Here is a 24,465-nt window from a genome sequence, read left to right on the forward strand (position 1 = left end):
CCCCCACTCTGGCAGGAGCGGGGCGCTGCATGCCGGAGACCACATCCTGTCCATCGACGGCACCAGCACGGAGCACTGCTCCCTGCTCGAGGCCACCAAGCTGCTGGCCAGCGTGCCCGAGAAAGTGCAGCTGGAGATCCTGCCCGCGCCCCACAGCCGGCGGCCCCCGAGGCCCTCGGAGGCAGGTGGGTCCCCGCAAGGCATGTCCCATGTGTCAACTCCTTCGGATCCTCCCCGCTGTCCTGGGACACGGGTCGGCAAACTCATGAGTCAGCAGAGCCAAATACCAACAGGACAACGACTGAAATGTCTTTTTTTTTTTTTTAATATATTTTATTGATTTTTTACAGAGAGGAAGAGAGAGGGATAGAGAGCTAGAGACATCGATGAGAATCACCGATCAGCTGCCGCTTGCACACCCCTATTGGGGATGTGCCGCAACCACAGTAAATGCCCTTGTCCGGAATCGAACCCGGGACCTTTCAGTTCACAGGCCGACGCTCTATCCACTGAGCCAAACCGGTTTAGGCTGAAATGTCTTTTGAGAGTAAAATTTTTTAAAAACTTAAACGTCTTCTAATGCCGCTTCTTCAACATAGACTCGCCCAGGCCGTGGTATTTTGTGGAAGAGCCACACTCCAGGGGCCAAAGAGCTGCATGTGGCTTGACAGCTGCAGTTTGCCGACCTCGGGCCTGGGAGGCGGCCACTGTCTTAGTCCCATTGTGCAGGTAGTGCTCAGGAGGCACAGTGGGGTTCGGTGACTTGTCCGAGCGACCTGGCAGCTGGCTCCAGAATCGCCAGGCCCCAGGCGAGGGCGGGGTGCAGTGCAGGGAGGCAGAATCAACGGGCTGAGGGAGTTGGGTCCTCACCCTTCTTTCGTGGACTGGGCCCCTCCAAGCCCGCAGCAGAAGGAAGAGCCCGAATACATAGCAGCCAGTTTGGGTGATCGGGTGGGGCAGGTGGGGAGGCAGTCGCCTGTTCCAATCTTCCTCCACCACCTCCTGCTGGGGCCTCGGCTGGGCCTGCTTCTCCCCCCTTGTGCCTGCTGCCCCCGGCTGAGCCCCCAGCACAGCGCCCAGCACATCACGAGCCGAACCCTGACTGCCTCCCGTGGCTCTGGAGACGCCCGGGATCTGGGTCCTGCTTTCCTCACTTCCCCTGCAGACGGGAGCCTGGCCTCAGGAGGGCGGGGCGGGGGCAGGGCAGGTGTGGTGAGTTCAGACTCCATCAAGCCCTGCACATATTTCTCTTCTCTTCTCTTCTCCTCTCCTCTCCTCTCCTCTCCTCTCCTCTCCTCTCCTCTCCTCTCCTCTCCTCTCCTCTCCTCTCCTCTCCCTCCCTCCCTCCCCTCCCCTCCCCTCCCCTCCCCTCCCCTCCCCTCCCCTCCCCTCCTCTTCTCTTCCCTCCCCTCCCTTCCCCTCCCCTCCCCTCCCCTCCCCTTCCCTTCCCTTCTCTTCTCCTCTTCTTCTTTTCTCCTCCTCCTCCTCCTCCTCCTCCTTCTTCTCTTCCTCCAATGTCCACAGTGAAGGTGCAGAGAAGTGAGCAGCCACATCGCTGGGCCCCCTGCGTGCCCTCCTGCCACAGCCCCCGGCCCGGCCACTACCGGACGGCACCCACCTGGTCCGCACCCGCCGGCCAAGACCAGAGCCGATGTAACGTGCCCCCCGCTGTGGCCTGAGCATGTTTCAGGGGGCGGAAACCTAGGGGCCTGCCCAGCGTCACCTCGCACGTTAGCGACGAGATGGGCCCTGTCCTGGCAGCTGGGTCTCCCTGGGCCTGTGGACGCCCTGCAGTGGCCGGGGGACGGGAAAGGCACCCCCGTGGCTCCCTGTGGGTGGGCGGCGTCCTGGCACCGCTGGGCAGGAAGGGGAGGGCCCTGCCCGGGTTCACGGGCTGTGTCTCATCTCCCCCAGCCGTATCCTCGACACCCTTCTCCTCGCCCGTCCTGAACCACACGGTGCCCTGCGCCCCCCCCAGCACCCTTCCCCGCGGAGCCCAGCCCATGAGCCCCCGGACCACCATGGGGCGGCGGAGGCAGCGAAGGCGGGAGCACAGGAGTTCATGTAAGCCCCAGCCCTGCCACGTGGGAATCACGGCTCCGTGGTGCAGAGGAGGAAACCGAGGCTCAGCATGGGCCGTGGCTTGGCCGGCACCAGAGCGAGTCAGAACTCCCGGGCCCCCCTGACTCCAGGCCCCTGGGCGCGGGGCTGGGCGGCCCCCGCGGGAAGGCCCGGCCGGGGCAACCCCGCTGAGCGCCCGCCCGCCCGCCCGCCCGCCCCGCAGTGTCCCTGGCCTCCAGCAGCGTGGGGCCCGGCGGGCAGGTCGTGCACACGGAGACCACGGAGGTCCTGCTCTGCGGCGACCCGCTCAGCGGCTTCGGCCTCCAGCTCCAGGGCGGCATCTTCGCCACCGAGACCCTGTCCTCGCCGCCCCTTGTGCGCTTCATCGAGCCGGACAGCCCGGCCGAGCGGTGAGCCTGCGCCCCTCCCGGCCCGCTGCCCGCGGGGCCTGCCGCTCTCCCGCGGGCGCTCGCGGGCAGCCGGGGAGACCGAGGCACACGCCAGGCCTGGTTCCCCCGGCTCGCACTTACCCACCACCCACCAGCCCTGTGACAGATGAGGAAACCCGGGCGCAGAGAAGCTGATCCACTTGCCCAGGGTCACAGGACTGGAGCCCCTGGCGGTCTGAGGTCAGAGTCAGGTGACCCGACGTCCCACTTTTGGCGGGACAGTCCCGATTTTTTTTAAAAAATATATATATTTTTTATTGATTTTTTTTTTTTTTTTTACAGAGAGGAAGAGAGAGGGACAGAGAGTTAGAAACGTCGAGAGAGAAACATCAACCAGCTGCCTCCTGCACACCGCCCATCGGGGATGTGCCCGCAACCAAGGTACATGCCCTTGACCGGAATCGAACCTGGGACCCTCCAGTCCGCAGACTGGCTCTCTCCACTGAGCCACATCGGTTTCGGCACAGTCCCGATTTTTAACCATGTGTCCCGAGTCCCGCGGCGTTTTAAAAAAAGTCCTGATCGGGACACATGGTTAAAAATCGGGACGTCTGGTCAGCTTAGGTCAGAGTCCTCTCTCCACGTACATGTACATCTGACGAGGCACGGCATGGTCCCCACTGGACAGGCAGAGACCCTGCGACTCCGGCGAAGGGTAGACCGCCGGGGGCTCTCTGGCCTCCCGCCCGCGCGGGGGGCGAGCCCGTGACGGAGCCTCTCCCCTCCGCGGGCGCCCGCGGCCAGGTGCGGGCTGCTGCAGGTGGGGGACCGCGTGCTGTCCATCAACGGCATCGCCACCGAGGACGGGACGATGGAGGAGGCCAACCAGCTGCTGCGGGACGCCGCGCTGGCCCGCAAGGTCGTGCTGGAGGTCGAGTTCGACGTGGCAGGTGCATGCGCGCGCGCGTTTGTGTGTGTGTGTGTGTGCGCGCGCGCACGTGCGTGTGTATGCGTGTGTGCCTGCGTGTGCGTGCGTGTGCGTGCGTGTGTATGCGTGTGCGTGTGCGTGTGTGCACACGTGTGTCTCTCTGTGTGTCTGTGTGTGCGTGTGCGCGTGTGCGTGTGCCTGTGCGTGTGTGTGTGTATGCGCACGTGTGCCCTCACTGCCGTGTCCTCATGCTTCGAAGCCCTCTGCTCACGCCACTCGGTGCTGCTCACGCCTGGGGCACGGGTGCGGGCCTGAGCCCTCGCCGCTGAAAGGCAGGCCTGGGCGGAGGAAGGAGCTCCCCACTCACCAGTGTCAGGGCTGACTTTGCACCAGGACTCGGGTTAGAATTCGGGCCCCTGTGATTTGGACCGTCTGTGACCTTGGGCAGAACAGTTTCCCCAGTTTCTGGCCGGCACAGTGACTGGAATCCTCTCCCTGCCGGGTATGTGGCTTGTGTTCGATGAGATAAGTCACGTGAACATGCCCAGCGGAGGCTCAGGAAATCACCCCTGGGTCCAGACGGGGCCGGGCCTGGCCCAGCCGGCAGGCGTGAGGTCGATTCCAGTCCCAGGCGCCACGCTGCCCGGGCGGATTGGTTGTCGTGAACCAGCCCGTCAGTTTTCGCCTCTCCGGCTGTAAGGAGCAGGATGGGGCCGGCCCCTCCCGGCTGGAATGGACGGGGGTGGATGTGGGCGAGGTCTCACCCGGGCCCCCTCTGTTTGCACCCAGAGTCCGTCATCCCGAGTAGCGGCACCTTCCACGTGAAGCTGCCTAAGAGGCGCGGCGTGGAGCTGGGCATCACCATCAGCTGTGAGTCCCCTTCCCGCCGTGCGGTCCTCTCCTGCCCGTCCCCGCCCGCCTGCCCCGGGAGCCGCGGGAGCCGGCCTGCTGGGAGCGAGATACCCCTCCTGGCCCCGGGGCGAGGCTCTGGCGGGGACGGCTGATGGGCCCTGCGCCCCGCACTGCCCGGCTCTCGCCACAAGCAAGACTGGAGCTTCTCAGAGCCTTAGGCTCCCGTTCTGCTCCAGGGGAGTCTGCAGCCCCTTTGGGTGTCCCCCCGGGGTGAAGCCCTCTGTGACCTGGTCTCCGTGACTTCTGACACTGCCTCCTGCCGTCCCCCTGGCCGCCCCGGCCACTGCCGGCCTCCGGGCCCCACAGGCTGCATTCCTCCTGGCCTCTGGTTCACACCGGCCGCTCCCTCTGCCTCTGCCCCGCCCCCTTCGGGCCTCTGCTCACTGCGGCTTTGCAGGGCCTTCCCCACCACCTGACGTTCCACGGCTCTGCCCTCTGCACGGCCCCTGTCCTCTATTTCCCTCCACAGCACGCTCCACCACCTGACACGCTCCCTTTAAATCGTGTTGACTATCTGTGATTGGCAGCTCCAGGAGGCCAGGATCTTTGTCTTTTTGTTCACTGCTGTTTTCCTTCCTGGCACACGGTCGCTACTCAGTGAATTTTTCATCAGATGAACGAACGAACAATTAAAAGGATGAATTGATGAGTGGAGAAAATGAGGCTGACTGGGGGGGCCAGGGAGTCAGAGCCTGGCTCAGCCCAGCTCTATCCTGGGGACCCGAAGGGGGGAAAAGTGAAGTTGAGGGGAGTGGAGACCCCACCCACCCGGCCACAGCACCACTGCCCGCTGCTGAGGTGGCCTCCTGGCCGGTGTCCACCCTGGTGAGGGCAGCACACACATTGGGCTGACCACAGGTCAGACACGAGGGACGCTGGGACACCATTTCCCAAGGGCTGCCTTCTGAGAACAGGGGGCCAGTACTGCACTCCTGTGTGGGATAATCCGCAGCCCCACCCCAGGGCTTGCTGGAGGGGCCGCTGTCCCAGAGGTGGGAGGGTAAGCAATCCAGCCCAGGCACCTCCAGCCCAGGCACCTTGGTGAAGTTGCACAGGTTGTGCTTGACACAAGGATGGCCATCCCAGGCAGACTTACAGTTTCCTTACGCCGTCTCAAGAGTGATGGGAAGGGGCCCTTTGGCCTCACGTGCAAAGAAGATGCCCCGCGGGCTGGGAGGCAGCCCTACCACCTGCTCACGAATGGGAAGACCCATTAGCTCAGATGGATTTCTTTCCTCAAGAAAACTGGCCCTTCCTGCCACACACACTGCCTCGGGTCCCATTCCCCAGGACACAGCTGCGCAGACGAGGAGTTCCATGCAGGGGGTTACCGAGGAGGCCTCCAGATCAGCACCTGTTGCAGTGAGGGGACAGGACTGGGCACTGGAGACGCTGAGCGGCAATGCAGCAGCAGCAGCAGCAGCAGCAGCAGCAGCAGCAGCAATCGAGGCTCAGCCAGCCCCATGGAGAGCTCTCGGGGGCCGGGGGGGGGGGGTAGGGGGCCATGCCAGCTGCCCGGAGCTGAGGCTGGACCCGGGGCTCAGCCTCCCCTCCTGGGCCAGCCTCTGGGCGTAGGCGGCGCCGGGAGCGGCATTACCTTGGGGTGGCTGCTCCCTTGGCCAAAGGCAAGCCGTCAGCAGCCAGCGCTCCCTGCAGGCCGTTGGGGAAGAATCACGCCGTCCTGGGCACCTGCCCTGTGCCAGGTGCCGAGAACACGGACACCAGCTACCCGCAAGGAGCTCACCGTTTGCTGGGGGATGGGCAAGAGGGGGAAAAATGGCTGCTGTGGATGGAGCCCCTTCTATGTGCCAGGAGCCTGCATTATCTATCAATAGTTTAATCTCAGGATGCCCCTAGGAGGTGTGTGGCATCACCCCCCATTTTGCAGAAGGGAAACCGAGGCACAGGGAGGTGAGCTGATCTGCTCACAGCCACCCAACCAGGCAGCAGTGGGAGCAGGGCTTGTGGCCCCAGGTCCATGCCCCAATCCTGGCGCTCCCCCCCCCCATCTCCCTTTACCCCCAAAGCTGAGTCGTGGCCTCTCTCCCCCCAGCGGCCAGCAGGAAGCGAGGGGAGCCCCTGACCATCTCTGACATCAAGAAAGGCAGTGTGGCACACAGGTAGGGGCGCCCCTGGGCCCGGGGTGGGGTGAGTGGGCAGTGGGAGGTAGGGAGGGCACTGGCGTATGCCAGGTTCCATCCTGCCACACACACCCCTGCTCGCGCAGGACCGGCACCCTCGAGCCGGGGGACAAGCTGCTGGCCATCGACAACGTCCGTCTGGACAACTGCGCCATGGAGGACGCGGTGCAGATCCTGCGGCAGTGCGAGGACCTGGTGAAGCTGAAGGTCCGGAAGGACGAGGACAACTCCGGTACACCCCCCCCAACCCCGGCCCTGCCCCGCCACCTCTCGGGGTCCCCCAGACCGCGGTTCCCAGCTTGCAATTCGGGGCTCCCTCTGGCCGAGGAGGGATGGTGGTGGTGCCATGAGAGCCGGCTGGTGGAGAGTCCTTGGCCAGACAGACAGCAGGGAGGGGCGGCACCACAGACCCTTCACCGTCCCTGGAGCCCTCCAGGGCCCTTTTGGTCCGTGGGGGTTTGAGTCACCACGTGGATCCCCCAGGCCACACACACAGCCTCGCAGGGGTGGCCCGAGGGAGCGGCTGTGAGAGAGGAGTGGGCGGGTGTGAGTGATGGAAGGGAGGCACCGCGATGTGGGTGGATGAGCGAGTGAATACGCAAACCCCGCAAACTCAGACACAGGGAGGCCGGATGGAAGGTAAGGGAAACCGTGCAGGTTGGCAGGTAAAAGGTGAGGTGGGGGTTGGGCCACCGAAGGGCAAATCCCTTATTCAGAGGGGCCGTCCCCCCCTGCTGCCTGGGGAAGAGGGTGTCTTGTGGGCCGGTGTTTTTGTGTGTGTGTGTGTGTGTTTTTGTTTTGTTTTGTTTTTTAAAGAAACGTTGGAAATCTGGTTCCTTCTTATCACAATTAGCATTACCACGATCGATAATTTTCTTTTTTCTTTCTTTTTAAAAAAATATATTTTATTGATTTTTTACAGAGAGGAAGGGAGAGGGATAGAGGGTTAGAAACATCGATGAGAGAGAAGCATCGATCAGCTGCCTCCTGCACACCTGCCACTGGGGATGTGCCCGCAACCAAGGTACATGCCCTTGACGGGGATCAAACCCAGGACCCTTGAGTCCGAAGGCCGACGCTCTATCCACTGAGCCAAACCGGTTTTGGCTCGTTATTTTTCTTTTGTGTGTCGTGTGAAATCTACATTTAGCATGTGTGTTCCATGCTCCGGTTCTTTCTTTTTCTAAATGGCGTTGGGGGGAAGGAAGCATTCTGGAGGCAGACGGGTGGCCGCCAGCTGCCCCGGCTGTGCCATCTGCAGACAGAGCGCGGGTGAATGTGTGAGTGAGTGGATGTGTGAGTGGGTGAGAATGAGTGAGTGCGTGCACCAAGGCTTTGGGGGCCGGGGGGGCCCCAGCCGCTGGGCCCTGTCCCTGATGGGCACCTCCCTTGCAGACGAGCAGGAGACCACGGGGGCCATCAGCTACACGGTGGAGCTGAAACGCTACGGCGGCCCCCTGGGCATCACCATCTCTGGCACGGAGGAGCCCTTTGACCCCATCGTCATCTCCGGCCTCACCAAGCGTGGGCTGGCTGAGCGGTGAGCGGGGCTCTGTAGGCACCTCCCACTTGTCAGACCGCCCAGCAGCAGGCTAAGGGGGCCTCAGTGCTTGTTGATTCTCAAACCAGACTCCAGGGGGGAAACTGAGGCTTTCTGAGCATCTCTGTATCTCCCAGGGGGCCAGGGGCAGGACTGGGCTTGGGGACGCCGAGCCAGACTGGATTCTGGCCTGAGTTCCAGCGCCTGTGCTCTGGGAGACATGGGGCCTGCCCCATTTCCACCACCGGGCCAGCGCCCTGCAGACCTCCCAGCTCCAGGTCAGTGCTGGACAATGTGCTGGTGCCTCGGCTCCCTCCCTTGCTGGGCGGTCAGCACGGTGAGCCTTCCTGGAGCACCTGTGTGCCTTCCCAGTCCAGGGGCCTTGCCCAGTACCCTGGGTCCTAGCACCCGGGTCCCAGCACAGCCTGGGACTCTTTCTGACACATTGGGGGTCTGCCCCTGCTACCCTCTCCCCCGGAAAGTGTCCCCAAAACTGTGGCAGCTGGAAGGGGGTGTGTCCCAGGTTCTTTGGTTGGTTGGGGGAGCAGATAGACCTGGGACCCAGAGGTGGAAGGGGCCCCACAGGATTCACAGGTCGGCCATGCCAGTGTGGGTGAGAAGGTGCATTCTCCCCTCAGCCACGCAGCGAGCTCCCAGCACTGAGAAGAGCTGGTGGTGAAGGGGGAGCCTGACCAGCTGGAAGGGCACGGTGGGTCCCCGGAGGACACAGTGCCGGAGGGGCCACACAAGGAGAGGGTGCAGCAGAAGGATGGAGGGATTCTGGAGCTGAGGCTCTGCAGGACAGCTCCCCGTGGTGTCCCCGCTCCTCGAGCGCCCCCTGCTGACCATCCGGTAGACTGCAGAGGCCAGTGTGGACCGTTCTGACATCCAATGTCCTCACTCCCAGGATTGCTGGGTGCCAGCCCGTTCTGGGTGCCTGGGGACTGGGGACAGGGACGCAACACACAGTTCCCTCTGCCTTCATTGGGCTGATCTAGCTTTCCATCTCACTGCAATATAATGCAAGCCACCAATGTATTTATAAGCTCTCTAGTAGCCACACTGGAAAAACAAAAAGGAACAAAATGAATCTTGAAATATCCCAACATGTCATCCACATAAAAATTATTAACAAAATATTTTACATTTGTTCACACCACACCTTCAGAGTCCAGTGCGTATTTTTACACTTTCAGCACTTCTCCTCTCAGGCCAGCCCCTTTCAGGGGTCTGGCAGCCGTCCATGGCTGGTGGTACAGCTCGGACCTCCCTCCCCGAACCTGCCGTTCCCTGCCTCACTCTCTCCCCAGGCCCCAGGGGAGCTTGGTGGGCAAAGCTGAAGAGAAGGGCCCTTTGGGATGGACCTGCTGTGAGCTCCCACCTGCGGCGAGGGAACAACTAAATTTGGGGTTTAAGGACCCCTCCCCTCCCCGCCCCAATCCTCTATCTCTTTTCCCCCCACCTGGGTCAAGTGCATCCTCAGCAGATGCTTAACTTCTCTCCCCACCCTCAGTCCTTGCTGCTCCTCAGAATCGCCTCGCCCCATCCCCTTCTCCCCACCCCAGTCCCATAGATCTAATTGTCTGGGGTGGGGCCAGATCTGCATTTTAAAACAGTTCCTCTGGTTATTCTAATAGCATCTGGGCAGAAACCCACTGGGCCCTGGGATTTTGCTCCTTCTCTAGGTGGGGAAACTGCTGGATGGAAACATTAACCAATTCTACTCCTCCATCCTTCAATATTAATTTGATAAAATATGTATTATCACCCCTATTTTTATCGAGGCGGGAACTGAGGGGAGTTAAGAAACTAGCCCAAGATCAGGTAGCTAGTATTTGGCAGCTGGTTTGTGGGGTTCAAACCATGCTCAAAACTCATGCTTTGACATGGGTTCTAGAAGCTAACTTTAGAGTTAGGTGGAATAATTCCTCACCAGACGTTAGACGTTATACTTCCCTTAATGCATCTCGCCATCACACCTGCTGGCTTTTTGGAGCTCCGTTTCCCTGAGGCCTGTTGCCTGGGGGCTCCTGGTTTCCCCAGGGCAGCCCCTCACTCTGTCTCACTCTCACCCTCTGACCTGTGCCTCCCCTCTCCCCCACAGGACCGGCGCGATCCACGTCGGGGACCGCATCTTGGCCATCAACAGCGTTAGCCTCAAGGGCCGGCCGCTGAGCGAGGCCATCCACCTGCTGCAGATGGCCGGGGAGACCGTCACCCTGAAGATCAAGAAGCAGCTGGACCGTGAGCCTCCCCTTGCTCCCTGGGACCGTCCGGCCCATTTGGGAAGGGAGGGCTCCGTACCCCTGGGCCCGGCTGTGTGTGCCCATCTCCCCAAATCCCTGTGGGCCCCCGTGGAGGTGGGGGGATGCCTGAGGCACCCAGGAGACAAGACTCAGAAAGGGGAGAAGTGGGCCCGAGGTCACACAGCTGGCGAGGGGCAGAGTCTGGGCCTGAACCCTGTTCTTCAGCACCTTCTGCCTCTTCAGACTGCTTATTGCACCTCGTGGTCAGAAAACCAGTGTGCATTCCTCAGCTTCCCCCTGTTTGTCCCGTGTGTCTTGGCGTTTGTCCCGTGTGTCTTGGCGGGCATGCAGTGGAAGGAGCCTGAGCTTTGGGGTCTTCCTTCTAACTGGGGCTCCGAGGTTGCTCCCTATGTGACCTTGAGCACATTGTTCAGCTTCCCTGAGCCTCAGTGTTCCCATCTGTGAAGTGGGTTTGCCCAAATCAGTGCAGCACCTCCCTCTTGTCAGACTGCCCAACAGCAGGCTTAGGGGAGCTCAGTGCCTGTGGATTCCCAAACCAGACTCCAGGCGGGAAACCGAGGCTTCCTGAGCATCTCGGTGTCTCCCAGGACGGAGGCCAGCGGCAGTGATCCCCTCCCCCCTGTTCCTCCCAGGCCCGCTCGCCCCTCACAAGTCAGGCAGCTTCAGTGAGCCCAGTGACGCGGACGAGGACCCGCCAGAGGCGCTCCGAGGAGGACCGCTGACGGCCCGGTTCTCGCCCGCCGTGCCGAGCGTGGACAGCGCCGTGGAGTCCTGGGACAGCTCGGCCACCGAGAGTGGCTTTGGGGGCCCAGGTAATGCCGCGGAGCCCCCGGACAGCACCGCGCCCTCCCTGGTCTGCCCGGCTGCCAGCCTCTGCAGCTCCTCCCGGGGCCAAGTCCTTCTCATCTCGCTCCTCGCCCCGTCCTCTAGGGCTGTGGTCAGCTAACTGCGGCTCGCGAGCCACATGCAGCTCTTTGGCCCCCTGAGTGTGGCTCTTCCACAAAATAGCCTGGGCGGGTCTGTTTTGAAGAAGCGGCGTTAGAAGAAGTTTAAGTTTTAAAAAATGTGGCTCTCAAAAGACATTTCAGTTGTCGTCGTCCTGTTGATATTTAGCTCTGTGGACTAATGATTCTAGGGGCACGTTCCCTGAAGGCAGATCTGATTGGGCCCCATTAGCCATTCTCAGGTCCCTCACTCCTCAGGTCATGGACACAGGCCTTCACACACCTTTTTTTTTTTTTTTTTTAATATATATATATATATATTTTTTATTGATTTTTTACAGAGAGGAAGAGAGAGGGCTAGAGAGTTAGAAACAACGATGAGAAAGAATCATCCATCAGCTGCCTCTTGCACACTCCCTACTGGGGATGTGGCCGCAACCAATGTACATGCCCTTGACCGGAATCGAACCCGGGACCTTTCAGTCTGCAGGCCGACGCCCTATCCACTGAGCCAAACCGGTTTCGGCTTCACACACACCTTTCGGTTAGCTTCCACAGCACCCTGCTGTGAGGTTCGAGACCACACGCGTCTTACTGCTCCGGTCTCTCTCCTCCCGGCCGGACGCCAGCACGGCAGGCGCTCAGTCCATGCTCATTGCACCCAGTGGGAGATGGGAAGGCAGGAAGCCCCTTCCACCCCATCCTACACCGCCCGGCCTGAGGAGGAGACCTCTGGGTGCCCCCCAGGACACAGAGGCCCCTGCCCATCTATGTTGAGGCCCAGGGGTGGCCTTGGGAGGGACAGGGAGCACTGGAGTCCGGTGGTGAGCCTTCTGGTCTCTGGGACCCAGAGCCACAGGGACTCCTTGACACCCAGCTCAGGGGACTCGTGGAGTGACGCCTTCGGGGGGGCCTCAAGGGGCCCCCAGCCCTGATCCTCACTCTCTGGGTCCCGGCTTTCTCATCTCGAGCCTTCGGTCAGCATCTGTCAGCTCACCCCCAGGCAGGCCCTTCAGAGCTCTTGCAGGCAGGGAGAGAGGAGGTCAAAACGCCGAGCCTCCTCTCAGCAGGGGTCAGCCCCGCCCGGTGGAGCTGGGGCAGGTGCTGGACCCCAGGCATTATGGGAAAAGTCACGGTTTCTCAGATGGGGGCCTGGGTGGCAGGAGCCCCCGGGGCACGCTGGGTACCATGCTGGCCCAGAGAGGGCACAGACACATTCAGGGTCACCTAGGGCTGCTAGCAGTGGGTGGAGAAGGCGGGCACACGAAGGCTGCAGAGAGGGTGCAGACATTCCCCCGGCTCCACCTGCCAGATTCCTACACGCTGCAGACGACAGCCCGGGGTGTGAACCCCCCGCCAGAGTGGCAGCCCAGCCGACTGAGGAGCAGCCCTCCGCCCACCGAGCCCCGGAGGACGAGCTACACGCCTGCCCCTGCCGACACGAGCTTCCCCGAGGAGGAGGAGGAGGAGGAGGAGGAGGAAGAGGAGGACTGGGAGCCACCTGCGAGGTCTGTGGTGGGAATGCCACCTCTGGGCCGGGGTGGTGAGGGCAGGGGTCCCTGGGCCGTCGGGTGGAGGAAGGGAAGAACCTGGTCTGCCCCCGAGGAGGGCTCCCCCCGCACCGGCAGAGGAGAAGCCACAGAGCGGACTGTCTCAGCCTGGCCGAGGGGGCGGGAGGCACATGCAGGGCAGAGGGCACGGCAGGGCAAAGGTGGGGAGGGGAGAAGCGGCCTGGTTTGCCCTCTCCAGGTCCGGGAGCCTCCAGCAGCAGGCTCAGAACTCAAACCCCGATCCTCCTCACGTAGCCCACCCGGATTGCTTAATGGCCTCCGGGTCATGGGCACCAGCCCTGGGGCGTGGACATGGTGGGTTTTATAATGTTGGCTTCAGAGGCCCCAGCCTCTCCCTCGAAGGAGGAGGCGCCTGCAGAGAGCTGGCCCTGGGGAGGACGGCCGGCCGCCCCCCGCCTGTGTGCATGCTGCCGCTTAGGCAGTTCCTTCTGCCCCAACCACCTCTCCCTCTCCTCTCCTGGGCAACACCTACGCATCCCACAGAACCCAGCTCACGCGTCCCCGCCTCCGGAGTGCGTGGCCTTCTTCCCTCCGCTGGTCCGCACAGCCGCCCTGAGCCGCCGGTGCCCACCCGGGCACTTTCCCGGCTCCCCGCGTCCCTTCCGCATGGCACCCCTCGCTCCGTGCCGAGCACCCAGGAGGTGCTCACACACACGTTGTGGCTGAACCCCCGGGTCCCCGAGAACAGGGGCCCCACCCCACAGGCCAGCTGTCTGCACAACGGACTTACACAGAGAGAATGGCCTCCAGCCGTGGTCTCCTCGCCTTCAGAGCCGGAAGGGAAGGAGGCAGCTGTTTGCTCGCTTGCCCCTGCGGCTCCCTGGAGGAGAGCCTGCGTGCCCTGGGGAGAGAGGAAGCGCTCTGAAGCCGCTGCGTGTCCTGTGAAAAGCCGGGACGGGGTGCCTGGCCGGCGGCCTTGCGAACTCTGGAGTGTGTGACTTACCGTCTTTCTAACGAGACTCGATTTTAGAGCTGATAATGGGCTTGTACGGCCAGGGATGGAAGTCCCGGGAAGGTCTCAGCCCCGCCCCCAGCACACTCACTCCATCCTCTCCATCCACCCGTGTCCCCGCTGGCTCAGCGCCGTCCCTGTCACTGTGCTGTGGTGCCGTGTGTCTGGGTGGGCCCGGAAGCCGTCCTGTGGGGCTACACCATGGATCTCCTCTCTGTCTGTCTGTCTGTCTGTCCTTCCGTCTGTCTCTCTCCCCAGGCATCCTGTGTCACTGCTCTCCACCCCGCCTCATCCGCCCCTGTTCTAAGAACCGCAGCCCTGGCTGCCTGCCCCTAGCTGCGTCTTCCCCCCATTTCCGTGTCACCTACCACTGCCCCAGGGCCCCGGCACTGCCTCCGAGGATGCCCTCCTGCCCACCCTCTGGCCCCGCGGGCCCAGCGCCGATGGCCGTTTAGAAGACTCCTCAGGCCCCCGCCTGCCTGCTGCCCGCCCACCCGCCCGCCGGGAGCTGACACTCTGGTTCCTACGTTACAGCCCGGCCCCCGGCCCCGCCCGCAAGGAGGGCTTCTGGCGTGTGTTCGGGGAGGCCCTCGAAGACCTGGAGTCGTGTGGTCAGTCCGAGCTGCTGAGGGAGCTGGAGGTAGGCCCCTGTCCCGCGGGCCTGCGTGGGGGCACCCACCTCTGGGCGCACGGGCGTGCGTGCCTTTGGGAGGCAAGCATGTTGGCGGGATTGTGCTCACGTGTAATGTGTATGTGTGCACTCACCCAGATGCCTCTGGGTAAAGGTATCTTCACACATGTGCAGACTGTGCATGGACATGTGCACCAGTGTGACTGAGAGCATCATGGTGGGCACAGCAGGGGGTGTGCATATGTGAGCATGCCTGGCATCATCACATGTGCACTGGGACCGTGTGTGTGTACGTACATGTGAGCATGCTCATGCATGCACAGGTGTTGAGTGTCTGTTCACACCTTTTGTGTCTGAGTGTGCACATTTGGATGCCTAGGATCTGTTTGGTGTTTGTGTGTGCATGTGCCACGTGTGGACGTGGTTGTGGGCATGCCCCGTGGAGGCGTGTGGGTGTCGACACTGTGTATGGCACCAGCACTGAGGAGCCCAAGGAGCTGAGAGGTGAAGGCAGCTCTGCCTGTGGTCAGCGTGGCCCGTGACGGAGCGGGCGGCCCGGGAGGACCTTGGGCGGACCTGACGGGGTCGCTCCTGATGCTCCGTCAGACGCGGAGTCGGTCCTTCCCCTCTCCTCTGTGCTGTGGATGTACTTCTCACCGTGATATTATAAAGTGGAGAAAAAAGAATGGCATTTGCTGGTCTTGTGATACCGTAGAGAATAAAACGAGGTCCATGGATAAGGTGCTTAGAACTGAGCCCAGCGCAGAGCTAGGGATAATGTGGTGCCAAGGCTGCTCATCCTGATGGCTGGTGTGCGTGGCCCATCCCGGGAGACCCCGGAGGGCAGCGCCCCGTCCACGCTCCTCACCTCTGTGGCCTTGGAGGCTGACACATTGTAGGTGTCCAGTGATGTGCCTGAGAGCAGAGCGAGTGTCTGAGCGAAGGGCTGTGTCCTCACAGGCGTCCATCATGACGGGCTCCGTGCCGAGCGCGGCCCTCGAGGGCAGGCCTGGCCGCCGGCCCTGGCGGAGGGGCCGGGAGGGGCGCCCTTCCCCGGAAGAGATGCGGGAGCTGCTGCTGCCCACACCCTTGGAGATGCACAAGGTGGGTTCTGGGGAGGGGAGCGCGGGGGGTGGCACAGGAGGCCTGGGCGTGTGCCTGGTGCCACGAGGGCTGGCCCTGGGCTCCAGATGGGCCTGCTTCTCTTCCGGCTTCATTCCTCCACCACGAAATGGGGATTTTTGTTCTGGTTTCTCAAAACCCCTGTCACACACACACACACACACACACACACACACCTGATGCACACTGGGCTATTCTTAACGTTTTCCTTTAAGTAGACTTTTCTCAACCTAAGTTACTGTGTGTATAGGCTTCTACGTATTGTGTATATATTTATTACTACCTTAAATAAAGAGCCAGCATTTGTACCATCTATAAGCTACTATATAGAAAAAATAACACAGAAGAGAAAGAAAACTTCTCCCTGGATCTTCCTCAGAAACCCCTGAGCCTGAAGCCAGCTCTTTGGTGAATGGGGAGATGAGCAAGAGTTAGGGGTGTGAAAACACGTGGGCACCCACTGAGACCTTCTCCGGGGGAGGCAAGAGATTGAGAGAACTGAAAAGGCTGAAACCAGTTTGGCTCAGTGGATAGAGCGTCGGCCTGTGGTCTGAAGGGTCCCAGGTTTGATTCTGGTTAAGGGCATGTACCTTGGTTGCGTGCATATCCCTGGTAGGGGGTGTGCAGGAGGCAGCTGGTCGATGTTTCTCTCATCGATGTTTCTAGTTCTCTATCCCTCTCCCTTCCTCTCTGTAAAAAATCAATAAAATATATATTAAAAAAAAAAAAAAAAAAAAAAAAAAGGAAAGAAAGAACCGAAAAGGAACTCCCTCCCTCAGGGCCTCTGTTGTGAGGGAGAGCTTCGGCCTGGGGCCTGGGTCTGCAGTCCGGAGACATGGAACCAGACCAAGGACTCCGGCCGCTGTTGGGGACGGAGCTCAACTCCAGGGACCTCCTCTCCCTTCCGCTCCCAGGTGACCCTGTACAAGGACCCCACGAGGAATGACTTCGGTTTCAGCGTGTCCGACGGCCTCCTGGAGAAGGGTGTCTATGTCCACACCGTGCGCCCCGAGGGGCCGGCCCAGCGCGGGGGCCTCCAGCCCTTCGACCGGGTCCTCCAGGTAATGCTGCAGCGGGGCCCCCAGGGGAGGGTTTCTCCTCGGCCTGGGCTGGGGGGAGAGTACCCCCTCTCTGAGCCCCAGCCCCTCCGTCTGTGAAAAGGGAATGAGGACGCCAGTCGTATTAGTCAGGTTAGGCTCAGTTATGTCGCAGTAACTAGCAGCCCTGTACCATAGGGGTTAACACACAAGAACAGTTACAGTTGCTTATGCTACGTGTCCACTGTGGACTGCCTTAGCCTTGCTCGGCCTGGGCTGGCGGAGACTCCACAGCAGAGGAAAACCGACTGGAAAATGGCATGTGGGATTTTTTTTCTGCCTTTACCTATCACTCCCCTTCACAGCCGATTGGCCAGAAATAGTCATGTGACCTCACCAACTGCAAGGGAGACTGGGAAATGTATTAATAGATGAGCAGATGGAAAGATAGGAGCATCCTGGCCCCACCACCTGGGCTGCCTTTCCCAGGCCCCAGATACTTTTTTAAAATATATTTTTATTGATTTTTTACAGAGAGGAAGGGAAGGGGATAGAAAGTTAGAAACATTGATGAGAGAGAAACACCAATCAGCTGCCTCCTGCACACCCCCTACGGGGGTTGTGCCCGCAACTAAGGTACATGCCCTTGACCGGAATCGAACCCGGGACCTTTCAGTCCGCAGGCCGATGCTCTATGCACTGAGTCAAACCGGTTTTGGCCCCCAGCTACTTTTGCTCCCTTGGTGTGACTTCTGCCACATTTGTGCTCAATTTATTGAATTTATGTTTTCTTTAAATTGATGACGTTTTTCCCAAGTTAAATTGATTTTAAAAGAAAACTTTTCAACTCAGTTAGGAATGCAAACCTGACGCTGTTTGCTGGAAATAGGCAGCCGGTGTGAAATACGAATGAACGAGAAGCATTGGCCACACCGTTGTAGGCAGGAGGCCCATGTGCTCTTTCACGTCACAACGGCCAGGAGGCGTCAGGGGTGCGAAGGGTGAGCCGGCACCTCCCTGGGACCTTCCCTTCGATTAAACCCACCACGAGGGTTGAGAGTTGAAAGAAGCGTGCTGCCCCCTCGTGAGTGTTCTAGACGTTTCCTTCAGCCCAGGCCAGGCTGATGCCCGTCTGCCCCCCGGGCTGTGCACCGTGCAGGTCAACCACGTCCGCACGCGGGACTTCGACTGCCGCCTGGCGGTGCCGCTGCTGGCGGAGGCGGGCGACGTGCTGCAGCTGCTCATCGGCCGCGCCCCGCGGGCCCCCGGCCCCAGCAGCCCCCGGATGCTCTGACGGCGGCCTGGCTGACACCCAAGGGGCACTCCGGCTGATCCTGGCTCCCACACCTGAAGCTGGCCGCCCACACGTCCATCTGTCCATCTGGCAGGCTCTGAGCCACGGACAGGACTTGTCTCTGTTCTCCGGTTCCGTGGAACTGGGCTGCCAGGCAGTGAGGTCCCGCCCCAGTTGGAGTGGCATCTAGGTCTTTCTCCATGTCGGGTCTCCAAGATGCCCAGAGGTGCCCGGCCTCACAGAGACAGGAAGAGGGGTCTGAAGGCGGCCTCAGGTCCCTACAGAGCTTCCCCAGACAGGCGTCTGAGGTGGGCACCGCCTCGCTCAGCATAGGGAGCACTTTCTCCCAGTGGAGTGACGGAGCTGGAATGAGCTCCATCGCAGGAGGTGAGCAAGCAGGGGCCGGACACCCCGGGGTGAGGCATCCAGTGATGCAGCCACATGCACTCAGGGGGAGCCATCGGGGAGAGGCTGGGGGGCCACTGCCGCTGGAGAGCTGGTCGCCAAGGATGCTGCTTGGACGGCAGCCCACCTCCTCCCCCAGGATCCTGGCTTTGGGGCTTGTGGGATCTGAGTCTCTGATTCTCAGTGTCCCCCACCTAGAAGGTTCTGAGCTGGGACGGCTGGAACCCAGGAAGCACCAGCCCTTGGACACGAAAGCTGGTGATTGTTTCATTTTGGCGTCTCTGGTCCAAAGCGTCTGAGATTCGAGGCTGGGGGACTGGACCTGCTGGGCAGCTCGGTGTCTAGCTTTGGGCTCTCAGCCCTCCTGCTGCTTTTGTCGGACACGTGGCCACTCACCCACCTGCACAGGCCCCTCGGAGCCCAGGCTCCTCCCTGTGGAGGCAGGCATTTGGGGATAAACCTGGGGCTCCATTCACCTGCCATTCAGTGAAGGTGGAAGCCATGGGAGCATGACACGGAAGCTGGTGCAGTGTCCAATGCAGGGGGGGAGGAGGAGGGAGCAGCACAGAGACCGAGAGACAGACAGACAGACAGACAGACAGGAGAGAGAGAGGCTGGAGAGGTGGCCGTTCTCTCTCACACTCGATGGTGACCGTGCCCAACGTGGTCATTCAAGGAAGTCTCTTCCCACTTGAAACCTGGAAGCACCAGCATCTCTTAGAACTGCTTTCCTCATCCACAGACCAGAACCCTTTGGGTTTTGAGAAGGGCCCAGAGCCCCCACCAGGTGGTCTGGATGTGGCCCCCAGGATGGAGGTGGGCAGGCAGGATGCAGCCAGGTCTGGGGCTTTGCTTTGTCCCCACCCAGCTCTTGATGAGGGTCTCAGAAAAACGGGGCACCCGCTCTCCCTGCACCCTCCTTCACCTCTGTCCCCCCATTGGCCCAAAAAATGTTCTTCTACTCAAGGGACCAGATCAGGAGTCAAAAGGCCTGTTCCTCCAACCCCCCCCCCCCCAATGCCACCCACCCCATCCCCCAACTGCTCATTTGCTGTGTGACCCCCTGTGAGGCTGATGCCCCCCTCTGGACAATCAAGGGGTGGACAGTCTCTGAGCAGGTTCAGGCCTCCCTGTCCACTGTGGCCCCCTCAGCACCCTGCACACATCCCCCTAAGGGCCTGCCTCCCTGGAGACCCCTTCATGCCCTGGCTGGACTGCCCAGGGCACCAAGCAAAAGCCAAGAACCCTCAGCTCGGGGTGAGGGTACCGCAGAGGCAAGGCCACTTGCAGCCTCACCTGTGTGACTTCGGGAAAGTGGCTCAGCCTCTCTGGGCCTCTGTCATTTGACAGGGTCGGACAGAACACACTCCCAAAGCCGTTGACTTGGGAACGCTGCCCTGGACTGCAGGCGAGGGAAGGTGCACCCTAACCCTGACCGCTGCTCCCCTTCCTCCCGGGGCTGGGGCCTCTGCCATCCCCTCCCCCACCCTCGTCTGCAACGAGACCCGAGGCTCGGCGGGCGGGTCCCTCGCAGTGGCCGGCCTTCTCACATGCAATATCTCCTCTGGCTTCTCGTGGGGGTGTCCATCCCAGAACTTGACGTTTGTTTCCTGACTCCCATCCGAGTGAGCGTCCCGCCTGCCTATGCATTTTGGGTACAGTCCTTGCAACCTGCCCCTCCCGAACCCCCAAAAGCTGTATTTTTCTCTGGCTGAGATGAGAGCACATTCCTTGTAAAGTATTTTTCTACACGGGGTTTCTTAGGGCTCTCGGGGAGCACTACACGCCGAGGGGCTGCACCGCAAAGGCCATTTGGGGTGACTGCACCCCGTGTCCATCTGCCTGTCCCGCCAGGGGCTGCAGTGACTTGGGAGTTGGGGACGTGGTGCTGTTGGGATGGTTTGCATTTTTTTAAATAAAATCATGTAAGTGCACCTGAAGTGGGTGTCTACTTTTTTTTTTTTTTTTAATCATAGGCTGGCAAGTCAGCTTCTGTTTGGATCTTGTGACAGCTCACCTGCTTTGGATGAACTCATTATCATCCACTCTAAACACCTTTGTGTGCTATGCATCCTTCTAGCGGCGCCCCCCCCCCCCGCCCGGGGGTGGGGTGGGAGAGAAGTGAGAGAGAGATGAGGTCCTGTCTGCACAGAACTTACATTCTAGCATAGGGGTGTCGAACTCAATCAGAGAAGGTGCCAAAATCTAAAATCCAGCCTAAATCGCGGGCCGAATGGTTTACTGAACAGTCATAAACTGTCATTGTGATGGAAACGCAGCGGAGTGCAGTAATGACAGCGCGGTGCGGGCCACATTGCAAGGCCTGGCGGGACGGATTTGGCCCGCGGGCCTTGTGTTTGACACATGTGCTCTAGCAAAAGGCAGACAATTGACAAGGGAAAATATTGTAATTTTTTTCAAGAATAAAAAGCAAATGAAATGGTAAGATATATACACATGTAATACCTTAAATATAAAATGGAAGGAAAAAAAAAAACAATGAAAACGAAACAGTAAAGGGGATAGTGACTGGGGTGGGGACCTCTAGCTCAGGGGACAGGGCTTTGGTGAAGAGGTGACTTTTGTGCCAAGGCTTGAAGGACATTGGTGGGAATATGGGGGCAGCATGCCCCAGGCAGAGGGCACAGCAGATGCAAGGCCCCGAGCTGGGAATGAGCTGGACGGTTCTAAGGAAGAGAAAGGAGACATGGAGGGACTGCGGTCAGAGACCCAGCTGGAGGCCGAGGAGCCCAATCGTGAAGGGACCAGGAGGAGGGACTATGGGTTTTATTTTCTTTGCGGGAGCCAGCCACGGAGGCAAGTGATGGACGGGCCTGTTGCCTGGGTCCGGGAGGGGCCCGGAGGGCAGCTCTGTGTGGACGGAGGAGGAGTGTCTTCCCATCAGCTATGCCCGATGGAGCTCCTCCCCTCAGGGGGGATATAGGCAGGGGCTGGACCACACCCACTGCATGTGTGTGGCTGGGCTAGGAAAACGGGGGGCCGCCATGCTGCACAAGCTCTGCTGGTCTTCCGGGAGAGGGAGCTCCAGCCCCGGCGCCTGGCTGTGTTCTGAGAGCTTTGCAAGAATCCCCGGGATCTTCCCAGCAGTTGTCAGAGGCGGCTCTGTTACCACGTCAACATCACAGATGAGGACATGAGGCACAGAGAGGTCCATTAACTTGCCCAAGGTCACACAGGTAAGAAGGAATGGAGTCAGGATTTGCACACAAGACATAGAGCCAAAGCACTCCGGGAGAGAGGGAGGAAGGAAGGAAGGGGGACAGGGGCCAGAAAAGGCAGATGGCCAGAAAAGAAAAATTGGGGAGAGGGAGGAGTATTTTATTGAGCGTTGTCTGTAAATAATGAAATGCTGAGGTTCCTTTGGTCTGGGAAGTTGGGGAAAGGACCCAGCAGGCTCCCTGACCTTCCCGCTCACAAAGGATGATGCGGCCAGGGGGCTGGAAGGCGGCCTCAAACAGGCCCACCTGGCCTGTTCCCCTCCTACAACCGTGCTGGGCTTACGGTCCCTGAGGCCGAGGACGTCTGTGCCAACACCGACCTTCAGGGGTCCCGCGGGCCTCCCCTCCGAGGTCCCAGGGTCCCTCTGTGCACGCCTCCAGGACTTGCCACTCACCCACCTTCCAGCAACCCCAGCCCCTCCTGCACTGGCAATCACAGCCCTGATGGGGTGGCATGGGGGCAGGCTTTAGTGACCGCACCATGGGGGGAGGGAGGGAGGCTGAATGGGCAGGGAGGGCACCAACCTCAAGTTAGTGGCCCCCTCCCAACACCCCATGGCTGAGCTCACAGCAGGATTACCCCGGGCCGGAAAGAAGGACATGGAGTCGGCACAGGCCTGATACGTCATGAACATCACCTCTAATCAGCCCTGAACACTTACGGGGGGGGGGGGGGGGGGGTGGAGGGAGGAGGTGGTTTATCCCAGATGGGGACACCGAGGCTCAGGAGACGGAGGGAGGCCTCCCAGCTGCACGGGGCTATGTGTGGAGCAGGCGAGCTTCACTCAGCAGGACGGGCAGACCCAGCCAGAGCCAGCCCAGGGGTCAGCGGACCCTGGTGCGAATGGCCCTTGCAGCCCAGCCTTGCCGTGTGCCCTTGAGCAAACCATGTCCCCTCTGGACGCTTTTCCCTCGGTGTCCCCGACCTTGAACACCTCTGAGGGGCCCCCAGGGCCTGCGAGCCCCTCGGGAACAGTGGGGCACCTGCCCCCAATGGGAGAAAGAACAGCCTCATCCGACTGGAACCCCACGTGGTGGGTTTAAAAAGGAAAATGTTTATTTTCATGTTATAAGGTGATTACAAACTCCTCTAAAAAAAAAAAAAAAAAAAAAGCCAAGATGGATTTAAAATATCGATATACATATGTATCTAGAAAGCAAAAGAGGAAACACCCTGCAGAACACAGGGAATTCATATCATAAAACATTTATACACCAAAGCTTGTCTATCGCAAGACGGAAGTACACACCCAGGGTCTTATTCAAATAATACAAATGTTCCTCCTCCGAAGAGTAGTCTCTTGTTGGTGGATTTTTTTTTTTCTTCTCTTTACAAAAGTTTAAAACATCTTTAAAATATTTTGATGTTAAAAAAAAAAAAAAGTAAGTCCTGATGAGCCAGACGTATTTCTGGAAGGAGGCGAAACCCAAGTCCCCTGCTTTCTCGTGTGCTAAATACAGAGTCACAGTTGGTAAGGGTTTGAAAATTAATTGGGGGGGGGGGGGAAGATGGAGCGAACGCCTCAGTGTGAAGCCACATGTATCCCAAGATGCTTCATCCTTGGGGACCTTGTCCCAGCACGTCTGTAGGGACACCCACCAGAGAACAACAAGGCGGCTGCCCAGTCCCGCAGGAGGCATTCCGAGATGGGGTTTTGTTTGGGCTTTGTGCTTGTTGCCTTTGTGCACAGTGGTATGTACAGCGTCCAGCGTCCGGGGGGGGGGGAAGGCCCAGCGTGGAGTGGCCCGGCGGGGGGTCTGAGGTCTGGCTGGGCCCTCTAGCTGCCCAGAGGGGCTTCCTCTCGGTCCTCCCGGGCTGGCCTGTCCCTTTGGGGGTCTGGAGGGCGGGAGGCACCTCTGCCTTCGGCGCTGGCTGCCCAGAGCCCTTCCCCATCCAGGGGGCAGTGTGAGTGAGATGTTGGCGGGGCCGCTGGCCACGGGGAGGCGGGATCTGGTGACGGGAGGATGCCCTGTGCGGGGCCGAGGAGGGCTGTCTTTCCCCCGATGCTTCACCGCCGTCTCCGGGGCTGTGCCGGGACCGGAGGCACAGGGAGGGAGGGATGTTCCACCGGAAATCAGAATCCAAGGCCACGGCCTGCTGCCTGGGAGCGGCCTCCTCTGAGTCCTGCCTGAGGGTCCTGCCTCTGCCGCGGACCGGTGCTGTGGCCTCTGTTGTTCCCCCGCTCGCAGAGGGCCCCTGGGTGCAGGGCCAGGGCGGCCGGGCGCACGGGCTGCCTCCCGCCCGGGGCCTGAGTCCCAGCGTGAGGGCCGGCTGGCCCAAGCATGGCCCGTGGGTAGAGGCGCCGCTCACCTCGTCTCTCAGCACCGGACGGAGCGTCTCCTTTTTCCTAACGGCTCCTCCGCCTTAGGCCTTGGGGAGAGCTCCGAGGAGCTGCACCTGCCACTCGCCGCACACTCCTCAGGGGACCCGCAGCCGGAACGGCCTGCGCGCGGCCTGGCTCCGTCCCCACCAGCTGGGCCCAAGTCCCTCCCCTCCAGGCCTCCGTTTCCCCCTTTTACAGGAGCGCTGACTGCCCCCCCCCCCCCCCCGCGCCCCCGCCTCTCCATCACGGACTGTGCGGCCCCCTGCGGGGCTGACATGGCCCAGGCCCCTGTGATGGCGCATCTCCCAGGCGAGTTGTTCCCGGACCCGGACCCATTTCCGAATCCTAAACGCTCTTCGAACACCCCCCGCGCCCCCCTCCCAGGCCCTGCGGGCAGCAGGACGGCTGACCCACGCCGGCACGCTGCCCCTCCCCAGAGACAGGCGGACAGAGGCGTGCGTGCCAACGGCGGTTTTCTTTATGTGGAGACAGAGAGGCGGGCATTGCCCACACGGCAGTCACAGAGCGGGTCTGGGGATACACCAGAGCCGGGGGCGGACGGGAGGGTGGCGATTGGGGACGGGTGCCCGGGGAGGTGGCGAGGCGTGGGCGTGGGGGACGCGGCTGGCCCTCCGACCAGCCGGGACCTGGGGCTTGGTCTGCGTGTGTCTTTGGTCTACAGTTTGGTCTGGGAGTCTGACGAGGAGG

At 60.7% G+C, this 24,465-nt stretch overlaps 1 protein-coding gene across 4 annotated transcripts in view; it reads left to right on the forward strand.

Annotated features, from left to right (window-relative positions):
- Positions 1–18,190, forward strand: part of GRIP2 (glutamate receptor interacting protein 2) — a 73,630-nt gene extending 55,440 nt beyond the window's left edge. For 3 of the 4 annotated variants that reach the window (XM_045579216.1, XM_045579217.1, XM_045579218.1), the window contains exons 9-21: positions 16–185; positions 1,525–1,653; positions 1,915–2,064; positions 2,285–2,471; positions 3,255–3,400; positions 4,168–4,248; positions 6,344–6,410; positions 6,518–6,663; positions 7,827–7,971; positions 10,076–10,215; positions 10,871–11,050; positions 12,495–12,690; positions 13,964–14,151. In XM_045579216.1, the coding sequence (XP_045435172.1) occupies positions 16–185; positions 1,525–1,653; positions 1,915–2,064; positions 2,285–2,471; positions 3,255–3,400; positions 4,168–4,248; positions 6,344–6,410; positions 6,518–6,663; positions 7,827–7,971; positions 10,076–10,215; positions 10,871–11,050; positions 12,495–12,690; positions 13,964–14,012 (1,786 nt within the window). In that variant the 3' untranslated portion in view covers positions 14,013–14,151. Of the gene's footprint in view, positions 1–15; positions 186–1,524; positions 1,654–1,914; positions 2,065–2,284; positions 2,472–3,254; positions 3,401–4,167; positions 4,249–6,343; positions 6,411–6,517; positions 6,664–7,826; positions 7,972–10,075; positions 10,216–10,870; positions 11,051–12,494; positions 12,691–13,963; positions 14,152–14,239; positions 14,346–15,296; positions 15,441–16,372; positions 16,520–17,654 lie in introns of those variants that run through there. The other variant, XM_036431228.2, reaches the window with a different exon arrangement.
- Positions 18,191–24,465: the final 6,275 nt, after the last annotated feature.

The sequence above is a fragment of the Pipistrellus kuhlii genome, unplaced genomic scaffold (assembly GCF_014108245.1).
Source record: "Pipistrellus kuhlii isolate mPipKuh1 unplaced genomic scaffold, mPipKuh1.p scaffold_m20_p_11, whole genome shotgun sequence".
In the NCBI taxonomy this organism is placed as follows: Eukaryota; Metazoa; Chordata; class Mammalia; order Chiroptera; family Vespertilionidae; genus Pipistrellus; species Pipistrellus kuhlii.